At 39.2% G+C, this 13,223-nt stretch overlaps 1 protein-coding gene across 1 annotated transcript in view; it reads left to right on the plus strand.

Annotated features, from left to right (window-relative positions):
- ca6 (carbonic anhydrase VI) overlaps positions 1–13,102 on the plus strand; it is a 30,950-nt gene extending 17,848 nt beyond the window's left edge. The window contains exons 4-10 of the mRNA XM_034172211.1: positions 10,017–10,112; positions 11,377–11,443; positions 11,539–11,696; positions 11,774–11,900; positions 11,997–12,080; positions 12,179–12,211; positions 12,292–13,102. Coding sequence (XP_034028102.1) covers positions 10,017–10,112; positions 11,377–11,443; positions 11,539–11,696; positions 11,774–11,900; positions 11,997–12,080; positions 12,179–12,211; positions 12,292–12,923 — 1,197 coding nt within the window. The 3' untranslated portion in view covers positions 12,924–13,102. The remainder of the gene's footprint in view (positions 1–10,016; positions 10,113–11,376; positions 11,444–11,538; positions 11,697–11,773; positions 11,901–11,996; positions 12,081–12,178; positions 12,212–12,291) is intronic.
- Positions 13,103–13,223: the final 121 nt, after the last annotated feature.

The raw sequence follows: 13,223 nt of genomic DNA on the forward strand, positions 1-13,223 counted from the left end.
TAGTGCACAGGTGTGCCTTAGACTGCCCACAATAAAAGGCCACTCTGAAAGGTGCAGTTTTGTTTTATTGGGGGGGGATACCAGTCAGTATCTGGTGTGACCACCATTTGCCTCATGCAGTGCAACACATCTCCTTCGCATCATCCGTGAAGAGAACACCTCTCCAGTGTGCCAAACGCCAGCGAATGTGAGCATTTGCCCACTCAAGTCGGTTACGACGACGAACTGGAGTCAGGTCGAGACCCCGATGAGGACGACGAGCATGCAGATGAGCTTCCCTGAGACGGTTTCTGACAGTTTGTGCAGATATTCTTTGGTTATGCAAACCAATTGTTTCAGCAGCTGTCCGAGTGGCTGGTCTCAGACGATCTTGGAGGTGAACGTGCTGGATGTGGAGGTCCTGGGCTGGTGTGGTTACACGTGGTCTGCGGTTGTGAGGCTGGTTGGATGTACTGCCAAATTCTCTGAAACGACTTTGGAGACGGCTTATGGTAGAGAAATGAACATTCAATACACGAGCAACAGCTCTGGTTGACATTCCTGCTGTCAGCATGCCAATTGCACACTCCCTCAAATCTTGCGACATCTGTGAGATTGTGCTGTGTGATAAAACTGCACCTTTCAGAGTGGCCTTTTATTGTGGGCAGTCTAAGGCACACCTGTGCACTAATCGTGTCTAATCAGCATCTTGATATGGCACACCTGTGAGGTGGGATGGATTATCTCAGCAAAGGAGAAGTGCTCACTATCACAGATTTAGACTGGTTTGTGAACAATATTTGAGGGAAATGGTGATATTGTGTATGTGGAAAAAGTTTTAGATCTTTGAGTTCATCTCATACAAAATGGGAGCAAAACCAAAAGTGTTGCGTTTATATTTTTGTTGAGTGCCCAGTGATATTCACTAATTACACAGCTGGTTTTTATTTTATTTTGAATGAATGAATGAATGAATGAATGAATGAATGAAAACTGTTTATTTGAACATTTGATACAACAATTACAAGATAGATCAGTAAAGACAACAACAAAAAAGTTCCTACTGTGTACCCAACATGTCCGAAAAGGGGTAGGGTGAAGCATCAGCTTATTTATCCCTACCCCTTCTTCCCCACAACCAGTAATACCCTTTGCCACATATACACATAAATTCCTACACACCTAAACCGATATCAATATATATATATATATACATATATATACACACACATACATATACACATCAACATACACATATATACACATATACATATATACACATATATATACACAAACATAAATATACACCTACACATACCTACTTACATACAAAATACTATATATTTACAAGCCGAAGCAAACAACAAAAACACCCTAACCCTCATTACCCTTCCTCCTCCCTATACCCAGAAAAAAACATATTTTTGTACCGCTGTTTGAACTGGTTCATGCTTGGACATTGCTTGAGCCCCACTCCCAATCTGTTCCACATCCTCACCCCACAGACAGAAATACAGAAACCTTTTAATGTTGTTCGTGCCCACTGATGCTTTAAATTAAATTTCCCCCTCAGACTGTAATCCCCTGATCTGTTAAAAACATATTTTTAATATTTGCTGGAAGTAAATTGTTTATTGCTTTATACACAATTTGTACTGTTTGAAAATGAACCAAGTCTGTGAATTTTAAGAATTTGGATTGTAAAAATAGTGGATTTGTATGATCTCTATAGCCAGTATTATGAATAATTCTTATAGCTCTTTTCTGCATTACTGATAGTGATTGTGTTGTACCTTTATAAGTATTACCCCATACCTCTGCACAGTACTGTAAATATGGTAAAACCAGTGAGCAGTAAAGAATGCGGAGTGAGTTGTGGTCCAGAATATGTTTCGCTTTGTTTAGAACTGAAATGCTTCTTGACAGTTTACTTTGTATATGTTTTATATGAGTCTTCCAGTTTATCTTATCATCTATTATCACCCCCAGAAACTTATTTTCATGTACCCTTTCAATATCTACCCCCTCGACTTGTAACTGAACCTGTATGTCTGTATTACAATAGCCAAATAACATGTATTTTGTTTTACTTAAGTTTAATGATAATTTATTTCTGTCAAACCATATTTTCAATTTTCCCATTTCTATACTGATCCTCCTCAGTAACTCCTGCAAATCCCCCCCTGAACAAAAAATGCTTGTGTCATCTGCAAATAATACTAATTTTAATATTTTGGAAACATTGACAATATTTATATAAATTAGAAACAGTTTTGGACCCAATACTGACCCCTGTGGGACGCCACAAGCATTGTCCAAGCATGATGATGTATATTCCCCCAACTTCACAAACTGTTTTCTGTTACTTAAGTAGCTTCTCACCCAGTGCAACACCAACCCCCTAATCCCATACTGTTCAAGTTTATTGATTAATATGTCATGATTAATTGTATCAAAAGCCTTTTTAAGATCTATAAATATTCCAACTGAATGTAATTTGTGGTCTATGGCGTTTGTAATCTCCTCAACTGATTCTATTAATGCAAGTGATGTTAAACTATGTGCTCTGAATCCATATTGACTATCAGTAAGTAATTTATGTTTATTTATGAATTTGTCTAATCTATTATTGAATAACTTTTCTAATAATTTGGAAAATTGTGGAAGCAAAGAAACAGGTCTATAATTTGTGAAGTGGTGTCTATCCCCAGTCTTATACAGCGGCACAACCTTAGCTATTTTCATTTGATTGGGAAATTTACCGGTTTGAAATGATAAGTTACAGATGTATGTTAATGGTTCTACAATCCATTCAATGACCTGTTTTACCACCACCATATCAATTTCATTTAAATCGGTAGATGTTTTATATTTACAATTATTCACAATGTCTATAATTTCATTTCCATCCACTGCTGTGAGGAACATTGAACAGGGATTTCTTTCTATGAGATTATTATCCCAATCCTCAGGTTGGGAATCGGGAATTTTTTCTGCCAAGCTTGGTCCAATATTTACAAAAAAATTATTAAAACCGTTGACTACCTCATCCTTATTTTCCTTCTTGACATTATTATCAATGAAATACTGAGGGTAACTCTGTTTTTTATTACCATTTTTGATAATGCTATTTAATATATCCCATATTCCTTTAATATTGTTTTTGTTATTATATAATATGTTACTATAATATTCCTTCCTACATACCCGTATAATATTAGTTAATCTATTTTTGTATTTCTTATATCTATTTTCTGCCTCTTTAGTCTTTAGTTTTATGAATTCTCTATACAGTGTATTTTTCTTATTACATGCATTTCGTAACCCTTTCGTCATCCATGGTCGAGCTTGGATTTTTTGTTTTCTGTAGTCTTGTTTAATTGGACAATTTTTATCATATAATGATGTAAATATTTGTAAAAAAGTTTCATATGCACTATCAACATCACTTTCACTGTATACCTTTTCCCAGTTTTGCTCCTGTAAATCCTTCTTTAGTGTGTTCATGTTTTCCTCTGTCCGCACTCGCCTGTATTTTATTTTCTCCTCTGGCTGATTCCGCCGATGGTTTCTATTATAAACGATGAAAACTGGTAGATGATCACTAATGTCATTGATTAATAATCCACTCACAGTGTTATTCTCAATATCATTGCTGAATATATTATCAATTAAGGTAGCACTATGGGATGTAATTCTGCTTGGCCTGGTGATTTTTGGATATAAACTCATACTGTACATTATACTGATAAATTCATCTGTTATTTTATGCTTATTTGGATTGAGCAGATCAATATTTAAGTCACCACAAATGAACACAGTTTTTTGATTAGTTTTTGAGAACATTTTTCCCATACAGTCAATGAATGTTTCAATACTAGATCCTGGTGCTCTATATATACAGCTGACTAATACATTTTTGCTTTTTTCTTCACATATTTCAATAGTTATACATTCTAATAAGTTATCAATCACAGTTGTCATATTGTCTACTATTTTATAATCCATGTTCTTATCCACATACACAGCCACTCCTCCTCCACTCTTATTCTTTCTGTTTACACAATTAAATTCATATCCATCCAGTTCAAAATCCATTCCTTTATCTTCATTGATCCATGTTTCTGATATAGCAATTATGTTAAATATTTTTTTAACTGACTTAAATATTCTTTAATGTTGTTAAAGTTTGCATATAGACTTCTGCTGTTGAAATGGATTATTGATAATTTGTTATCCGTTTTAATGATCCGATTAAACTGTTCATCTGTATAATAGCAACAACTGTCATTGATATTTGAGAAGAAATTATTGTCCGGGTCTATATCGTGCTCCAAGTCCAGTACATTGTGGTCTGTGTATTTAAATGTTCTCAGTTCTACTTTTCCATGATCAGCAATCCTTTGAGTTATATCCTTCTTGTCTCCAGATGTAGATGAATAGGTAGTAGATGAATAGGTTCCTCTGGTCTGTGTCATGGTGTTGTGATGTGTTTGTGTCCTCATACCTTATTGGTCATATCTGTCCAGATCCTCGCTTTAAGAAACACTATTGTTCATATTTGTCCAGCTCCTCGATGTTCCTTATTGCCATGACTTTTGCTTGTTCTGGTGATCCGTTCAGTTTGATGAATATTTTACAGTTTGAAGTCCATGTGTGCTGGATTTTTCCCTGTTTCTTCAAGAAGCGTGCTTTCCTGGCGATGTCGGCATTCCGTTTGGTGAGATGTTCATTGATGAATACGTTTGTCCCTTTCAGTTTTCTTCCTTGTTTTAACAGTGCTGTTTTGTGTTTTCTGTTGATGAATCTCATGATGACGGTTCGTTTATCACCGTCATTTCTCCGGGGCAGAGGGTGGCACGCTTCAATGTTATTTAAATCCATTTCTATACCTTTAGATAGGAGGAAATCAGCAACCTGTTTTTCCACAGAGCTGACCTCCTGTTCACTGGGCTCCCCTCCGCTCTCATCTGTTACCGCCCGTGCGTAGGACCGTGGTTTGATGTGAAGACCTGTGATGATGACGTCGTTGATTCTGGTGTACTGCTCCAATTCAGCCACTCTATTTTCCAGCTGCACCAGATGCCGGTCTTTCTCGGCATTCTGGAGCCGTAATGCCTTCACCTCTTCCACCAGATCCATGATTGATTTCTGTTGCTGCTTCACAACAGAAATCTCCTCTGATAAAAAGTCCAGAGATTTTTTAATATCGTCACCTTCCTCCGCTGTCAGAACCTTCTTAGGCCCCATGGTCGGCTTATGAGCAGCTTGTCGATCGCCGATGTTAACAGCCTGTGTTGTTTATCACCGGGATGGATCTGCACTGCGCTGGTGCCGCGCGGCCTCGGTGTTTCCGCGCTGATGGATCCGCGGTGGCTGCACGAGGCCTCGGGGAAGCGGCACTCGTGACGCGCGGCTCTAATGACGCAGCGCGCGGCCTCAGTGAATTCACCACGTTGGGCGGGCCTCGGACGTTGTTGCTGTCCAGTCGCGGGGCTAAGTTGCCGGTTGAGGTGGTATTCCCACTGTCCGGGTTGGCCATTTTCCTCCACATCAGGGGTGCGATGTGGTGCAGCTGCTTGCACTGTGTTCCTGCTCGCATGATATAGTTGCGTCCAGGACACTGTCGCACCGGGATCGTGCACACCTGCCCGTCAGCTCGACGTTTTCGTGGTTTGCTCATACGAACTGTTCCGCCGTGAGTCGCCCTGATTTATTCGTACTATGTGTGAAGGGGCCCTAAGACCTGGTCAGAGATCTTGGCACAGGTGGTTCTAACTTGTGTGACACCCACCTCCATACACCTAACCCCCAAAACAAATAGAGAGAAAATAAACACCATTCTGCACAAATTGTAGCTTTTCTTATGTTTTATATCTAATATCTGAATGTTTAGATCTAATCTTTGCTATTTCAGTTGGACTAATAACTGTCATCCCATTTATAAGCAATGCATAAGTATAGCAAACATAACAAGAGACAAACATAAGACTTGTACTAATTAACATTAGCCCCTCTTATTACATGCATCTAGGGGTGGGAATCTCAAGGCACCTCACAATTTGATTCAATTACAATTCAGAGAGCTGTGATTAGATTATAAAATAATTATTATATAACGGCTGAGTGGATCCTTGTGATTTGATTGGTGCTTTGTATGTCACGTGACGGATTATTTTCCCTATTTGTGTTGCGTTGCATTTAGCGTGCAAATTTGGTTCCATTTACCCTGCAAATTTGGTTCTATACATTTTGTACCATTACAAACTGCTAACTCCGTCCATACACACACTAGCAGGGGAGAACTTTAGCTAAACATGGCAGAGTTTGTTTTGCTGACTGACTGTGATTTGAAAGAATTCTTCCAACACACACACACACACACACACACACACACACACACACACACACACACACACACACACACACACACACACACACACACACACACACACACACACACACACACACACACACACACACACACACACACACACACACACACACACACACACACAAAAATCAAAAAACAAATCCAATACACCCTAATCCGTCTGGAGGCATGAAGAGCTGTTAGGATAAAGAGGATGCTAGGATCAAAACCTGCGCAAATTTCTGACGTGATTTTTCACTGGACTGAGGAAGTACAGAAAGTCTTTTTTGGACGGGGGGGAGAGGAAGTACATGAAGCCAGTGCACAGATGGCATCATCAGGATTATTTTTAACTATGTTTTTCCAAGCTGACTGAGAACAATTTTGGACTGGTATTTAAAGTTCGTGTTGCACTGTTGAGGTCAAAGGACCAGTGATGCACATCAAAATGTAAGTCCCTTTTCTGTTGTTTAGAAATTAATAAAATATCAAATGACAAGGATCTATTTCAATGGTTAGATAAAACAAATAATGTTTTTCATTCTTTCAATAGAACGAATATTTCTATTTCTTCAATTTCTTCAATATTTACTTTATTTAATTTGGTGAAAGCTGGAACAAACCATTCCCTCTTTCACCTCATGAAATATTCGTACCATTGAACTCATAAACATTCATTCTTTCTATATTGTTGCATCCTAATGCATTTTTTTTTCTACACAGGATTTCTTTTAAATGCACTGTGTCACTACTAGGTACTGTTCAAATCAAAGTATTTGTAATGATCCAGGATGACTTTATTTCCAATAGATTCTTTACCAACTCAGCCATATTCACACCTCTGTGGCTCTCTCACTGCTTCTAAATTCTAAAAACAGTTGCCCTGTTGCCCCCCAGCCCCCTCTGGTAAAACCTTTACACTCTCAGTCTTTTCTAGTTCTGTGTGCGTCACCTACTACATGACAGTACCTTGGAAATTTCACAGCTTTTCCCAGAAACAAAGGGAAGACTAAAATTCCTGATTATGACTAAATAATATATCTGTAGGAGTACAACCCCTGGCAAAAATTATGGAATCACCGGCCTCTGGAAATACATCCAAAGCAGCTTTGTTGCAGAGAGCTTCGCTGTTTTTTCATTTCACTGATGCTGTCAGCAGTAAGTGAAATGTGTAAAGCTTTGACTTATCACAGTCTTAATCATAAAGCAGTGACAGTTTCACTGTAGGAGCCTTGTAAAATAAGATTGCTGCCACAGTGTTAAATTGTAGCAGGCTCATGGGGCTAAGATAAGAGTTAAATGGTAAACGGACTGCATTTACAACCCCTGGCAAAAATTATGGAATCACCGGCCTCGGAGGATGTTCATTCAGTTGTTTAATTTTGTAGAAAAAAAGCAGATCACAGACATGACATAAAATTAGTCATTTCAAATGGCAACTTTCTGGCTTTAAGAAACACTATAAGAAATCAGGAAAAAAAAATTGTGGCAGTCAGTAACTTACTTTTTTAGACCAAGCAGAGGGAAAAAATATGGACTCACTCAATTCTGAGGAAAAAGTTATGGAATCATGAAAAACAAAAGAACACTCCAACACATCACTAGTATTTTGTTGGACCACCTCTGGCTTTTATAACAGCTTGCAGTCTCTGAGGCATGGACTTAATGAGTGACAAACAGTACTCTTCATCAATCTGGCTCCAACTTTCTCTGACTGCTGTTGCCAGATCAGCTTTGCAGGTTGGAGCCTTGTCATGGACCATTTTCTTTAACTTCCACCAAAGATTTTCAATTGGATTAAGATCCGGACTATTTGCAGGCCATGACATTGACCCTATGTGTCTTTTTGCAAGGAATGTTTTCACAGTTTTTGCTCTATGGCAAGATGCATTATCATCTTGAAAAATTATTTCATCATCCCCAAACATCATTTCAATTGATGGGATAAGAAAAGTGTCCAAAATATCAACGTAAACTTGTGCATTTATTGATGATGTAATGACAGCCATCTCCCCAGTGCCTTTACCTGACATGCAGCCCCATATCATCAATGACTGTGGAAATTTACATGTTCTCTTCAGGCAGTCATCTTTATAAATCTCATTGGAACGGCACCAAACAAAAGTTCCAGCATCATCACCTTGCCCAATGCAGATTCGAGATTCATCACTGAATATGACTTTCATCCAGTCATCCACAGTCCACGATTGCTTTTCCTTAGCCCATTGTAACCTTGTTTTTTTCTGTTTAGGTGTTAATGATGGCTTTTGTTTAACTTTTCTGTATGTAAATCCCATTTCCTTTAGGCAGTTTCTTACAGTTCGGTCACAGACGTTGACTCCAGTTTCCTTCCATTCGTTCCTCATTTGTTTTGTTGTGCATTTTCGATTTTTGAGACATATTGCTTTAAGTTTTCTGTCTTGACGTTTTGATGTCTTCCTTGGTCTACCAGTATGTTTGCCTTTAACAACCTTCCCATGTTGTTTGTATTTGGTCCAGAGTTTAAACACAGCTGACTGTGAACAACCAACAGCTTTTGCAACATTGCGTGATGATTTACCCTCTTTTAAGAGTTTGATAATCCTCTCCTTTGTTTCAATTGACATCTCTCATGTTGGAGCCATGATTCATGTCAGTCCACTTGGTGCAACAGCTCTCCAAGGTGTGATCACTCCTTTTTAGATGCAGACTATCGGGCAGATCTGATTTGATGCAGGTGTTTTGGGGATGAAAATTTACAGGGTGATTCCATGATTTTTTCCTCAGAATTGAGTGAGTCCATATTTTTTTCCCTCTGCTTGGTCTAAAAAAGTAACCATTACTGACTGCCACAATTATTTTTCCTGATTTCTTATAGTGTTTCTTAAAGCCAGAAAATTGCCATTTGAAATGACTTTAGTTTTGTGTCATGTCTGTGATCTGCTTTTTTCTACAAAATTAAACAACTGAATGAACATCCTCAGAGGCCGGTGATTCCATAATTATTGCCAGGGGTTGTAGGGGTGGTGGCCAAGCAGTTAAGTGTGCCTGTTTCCAGTGCAGAAGGTTCCTGGTTCTCCTGGTAAATTCTCCATATAATGTAGAATTATGACGGGAAGGGTATCCGGTGTAAAACTTGTGCTAAATCAACTTACAGATCCACCTTGGATCTGTTGTACTGATCTTGAGTGAAACAAGGGAGAAGCCCAAGGGACTTACTTAGTAAATAATATATCTGTGTTAACTGCATATAAGAACTTAAACGTTTGTCTTCATTCATTTGCACCTCTTATCCTTTTTAAGCCAGTAGATGGATCATGCGTGCGCCAACCCATTTTCCATCTGTGACTAAAGAAAGTCAAGTCTGGGACATATGCACTGGGAATGCACATCACCACATCCATCACAACACAGAACCACACTGGTCCCGGATGGCAACCACCTGGATCTATTTCTACATGTTAAGTTTCACCTTTTGAAAAAATTTCATGCAATTTTTTAGGGAAAGTTAAACAATTCAGGATAAGGGTGTGTGTTGTCTGCCTAAATATTTGTTCTCAATTAATTAACTTTTTTCATGTTCATAGTTCACCAGTGGGTTTTTAATGGAGTTTCCATTTCTAAAGCATGTCAGTGATTATACAGTATTTCTGCCCCTAACCCACTCCTAATCCATGTCTTCCAGCTCCATGTTGTCCATTACAACTCCGACAAGTACAAGAGCTTTTCCGAAGCCAAAGATCAGCCAGATGGGTTGGCAGTGCTCGCCTTTTTTTATGACGTATGTGTACAACTCTTTAGCTGTTTTTCTTTTGGATTCTTTCAGGTTCTTTGCTCCTTTTAGCATATGTAGCCAGCATTATGTCATTCATGAAATTCTCAGTGTTTCAGGCATCCTGGTGGCTAAAACGCTCTACTGAGCCATCAGTCCAGGTTGATGCATTTGAGGGCTTGTTCCCACAGGAGTCACTGTAGCAACACTCCTGGTGACATTCACTATGATAGTAGCACATTGACATATATGAATGTATGCTTCAGATTCTTGGACATAGCAAAAGGTTTTGTACAATAGTCAAAATTACCGTAATGGTTAGTGAAGTGCCTTTATTATCATTGTACATATATACAACAAAAATGTGCTCTGCATTTAACTCATCCTTATTACAGTTAGACACAATCCAACCACTAGGGGCAGTGGGGCAGCCAGAGTCCGGCGCCCGGGGACCAACTCCAGATGTAGAGATGCTGCCTTTGTCAGGGGCAGAGAAAAGAGCAGACCCTAAATAAACATGTTTTTGATTGCGGAAGGAAACCAGAGTGTCCGGAGGAAACCCACACAGACACAGAAGAGAACATGCTAACTCCACACAGAAAGGCAGGAAGTGATCCCATGACCTTCTTGCTGTCAAGCAACACTAACCACTAAGCCACCGTGCTGCCATTGGCTTAAATAACAGCTAATCAGTTAACGGAAAACTTAATTGTGATAATGTTGAAGCACTAAATTGATAAAACATTAAGCTGAAGCTACCAAATAGTTGCTGTATTTTATTTGTGAATTAGCTTTGTCTTATTTTTTATGTTATTATTTTTAATTCCTTTTTTTGGCTCTGTCCCTCAAAAACAGACCCAAATTATAATTTGTTGAATACTTTCTGTATTAAGTGAATGTTTTAAGAAATAAAAAATACATTTAATTATCTAATTAATGAATTTACTCTGGCTTGACTTCTTGATCCTCCATCTCCTCCAGATGATGCTGTCTTTGCGCAATGTGTAGTTTTTACATATTGGATTAGTGTATAAGCCTTAAACGATATTCAAAAAAGTTAGCTGATCCAAACTTTCCGAACTAAATTTAGTGGAAGCTAATTGGTCCACGAATGGTTTTCAAAGTTAGCTGAAAACCTAATCTGCTAATGAAAAACATAGCTTTGCTAATTAGCCATTAGCTGATTAGCTGAGCTGTGCCCACCACTGAAAATTACCCAAAGACATTTTATATTTAGTACAGCCTGATTGAAATAATTGTCATATATTTGTAGGATGGACATTTTGAGAACACGTACTACAGTGACTTCATCAATAACCTGGACAACATCAAGTATGCAGGTAATTTAGCAAACAACACTGGAATGTACTGACACTATGAGAGTTTGTTGTTTGTAAACCTTTTCTTAAATATAATACAAATGTGACTCTGGCAGGTCAGACTATGAACATATCCAGCATTAATGTGCGCTCCATGCTCCCCGAGAACCTCAACAATTTCTTCAGATATCAGGGTTCTCTCACCACACCACCCTGCTTTGAGAGTATCCTCTGGACTGTGTTCGATACCCCGATTACTCTCTCCCGTAACCAGGTACATCTGGACATGCTTGTAAAATTACACAATTTTAATTGGCACCATGATGGTTTTTATCTTCTGTTTTTGCTCAGATACGGAAACTGGAAAGTACGCTGATGGATATTGACAACAAAACGCTGTGGAATGACTACCGCGTGGTGCAGCCTCTGAATGACCGCGTGGTGGAGTCGTCTTTTCTGCCACACTTAGGGAAAGGAAGTGTGTAGCTTGTTGTTTGAGCATGATGGCAGCATCTTTTTCCTGTATAACCAAAACTTAATCCTAATCATTTTGGCTCACTTGCTTTATGTTCAGCATTTTGTCGGCAAGAAGAAATTGAATCCAAGTTGCTGAAGATTGAGGGTCTAATAGCATCCATTGGAAAGCACATCTATTCAGGTGAGTGAGCTGAAGCTTTGAAATCAAATCAAGCTTTTGTCTCATACACAGAACAGTCATCTCAGACTCTTTGCATCTCTTCTTCTTGTTCCCTTAAGGTGGCTCTCATAATGTGAGGTTTTCCAGACATGGTGAGTGCTTTGATGCAGCTACAGTTTAAAATGGAGTCATGTACACAAGATTTTGATTTTGATTAACCTGTCTTCATCAGAACGACCTTTATTTCCGCTGGTGCTCAGCTTTCCGGAGAAGAATACTGGAAGTTATGCTTTGGCCCGCCTCGTCAGTTCTATGGACCTTGATGCCTTCACTGTGTGCATGCACGTCCTGCCACAGGACCGCGGGACCAACACTGTCATCTCTTACTCCAGCAATGGTAATGACAATGAGCTGGCGATCTCCATTAGTGAAGTGAATGGCAATAAAGAGGTGGGCCTCTGGATTGGCAACGAGTTTATCAACCTGCCACACAACCTTAGAGCGCTCGACTGGGCCAACTACTGCGTCACCTGGTCCTCTCACACAGGCGGGGCAGAGCTATGGGTCAATGGCATGGTGGGGGAGCAGCGCTACCTGAAGTCTGGCTACAAAATTAGCCCGGGAGGTGAGTTCATCCTTGGCAGGGACCAAGATGGCTTATGGGATACTTCCAGTGAAGGCAAATTTGAGGGCAAGATGACTGATGTCAACGTGTGGAACTACGTGCTGACTATGGCAGACATCCGTGACCAGATGTCATGTGATCAGAATGGCACGGTCATGGGGAACGTGTTCAGCTGGGGATCTACAACTCTGAGCTTGTATGGTGGGGTGCAGCTAGACAACCAGTACAGATGCTCCTAAACACACAGCCTCAGACCTGTCTGCTTTTATGAGCTTTATGTATTTCATTATATGCAAAAGATAAATTAAATGTAAGGTAGCAGAATGTCTTTGGGAGTCAATACTGAACAGAAACAACTCTGATAACTTCAGCTGTGTGGTGTATGAATAACATTTCATCATTAAAAGTCTACAAGTGATGTCTTGGCTCATTTAATTAGTGTTGAAACTACTTTAACTCAAACACTCACAAAGCTTTTTATTTTCAATGGCAGGTGCGAAACACGTGACTGTGTAAAGACTCCTTTAAAAATAAAGAGG

Source organism: Thalassophryne amazonica, chromosome 6 (assembly GCF_902500255.1).
Source record: "Thalassophryne amazonica chromosome 6, fThaAma1.1, whole genome shotgun sequence".
In the NCBI taxonomy this organism is placed as follows: Eukaryota; Metazoa; Chordata; class Actinopteri; order Batrachoidiformes; family Batrachoididae; genus Thalassophryne; species Thalassophryne amazonica.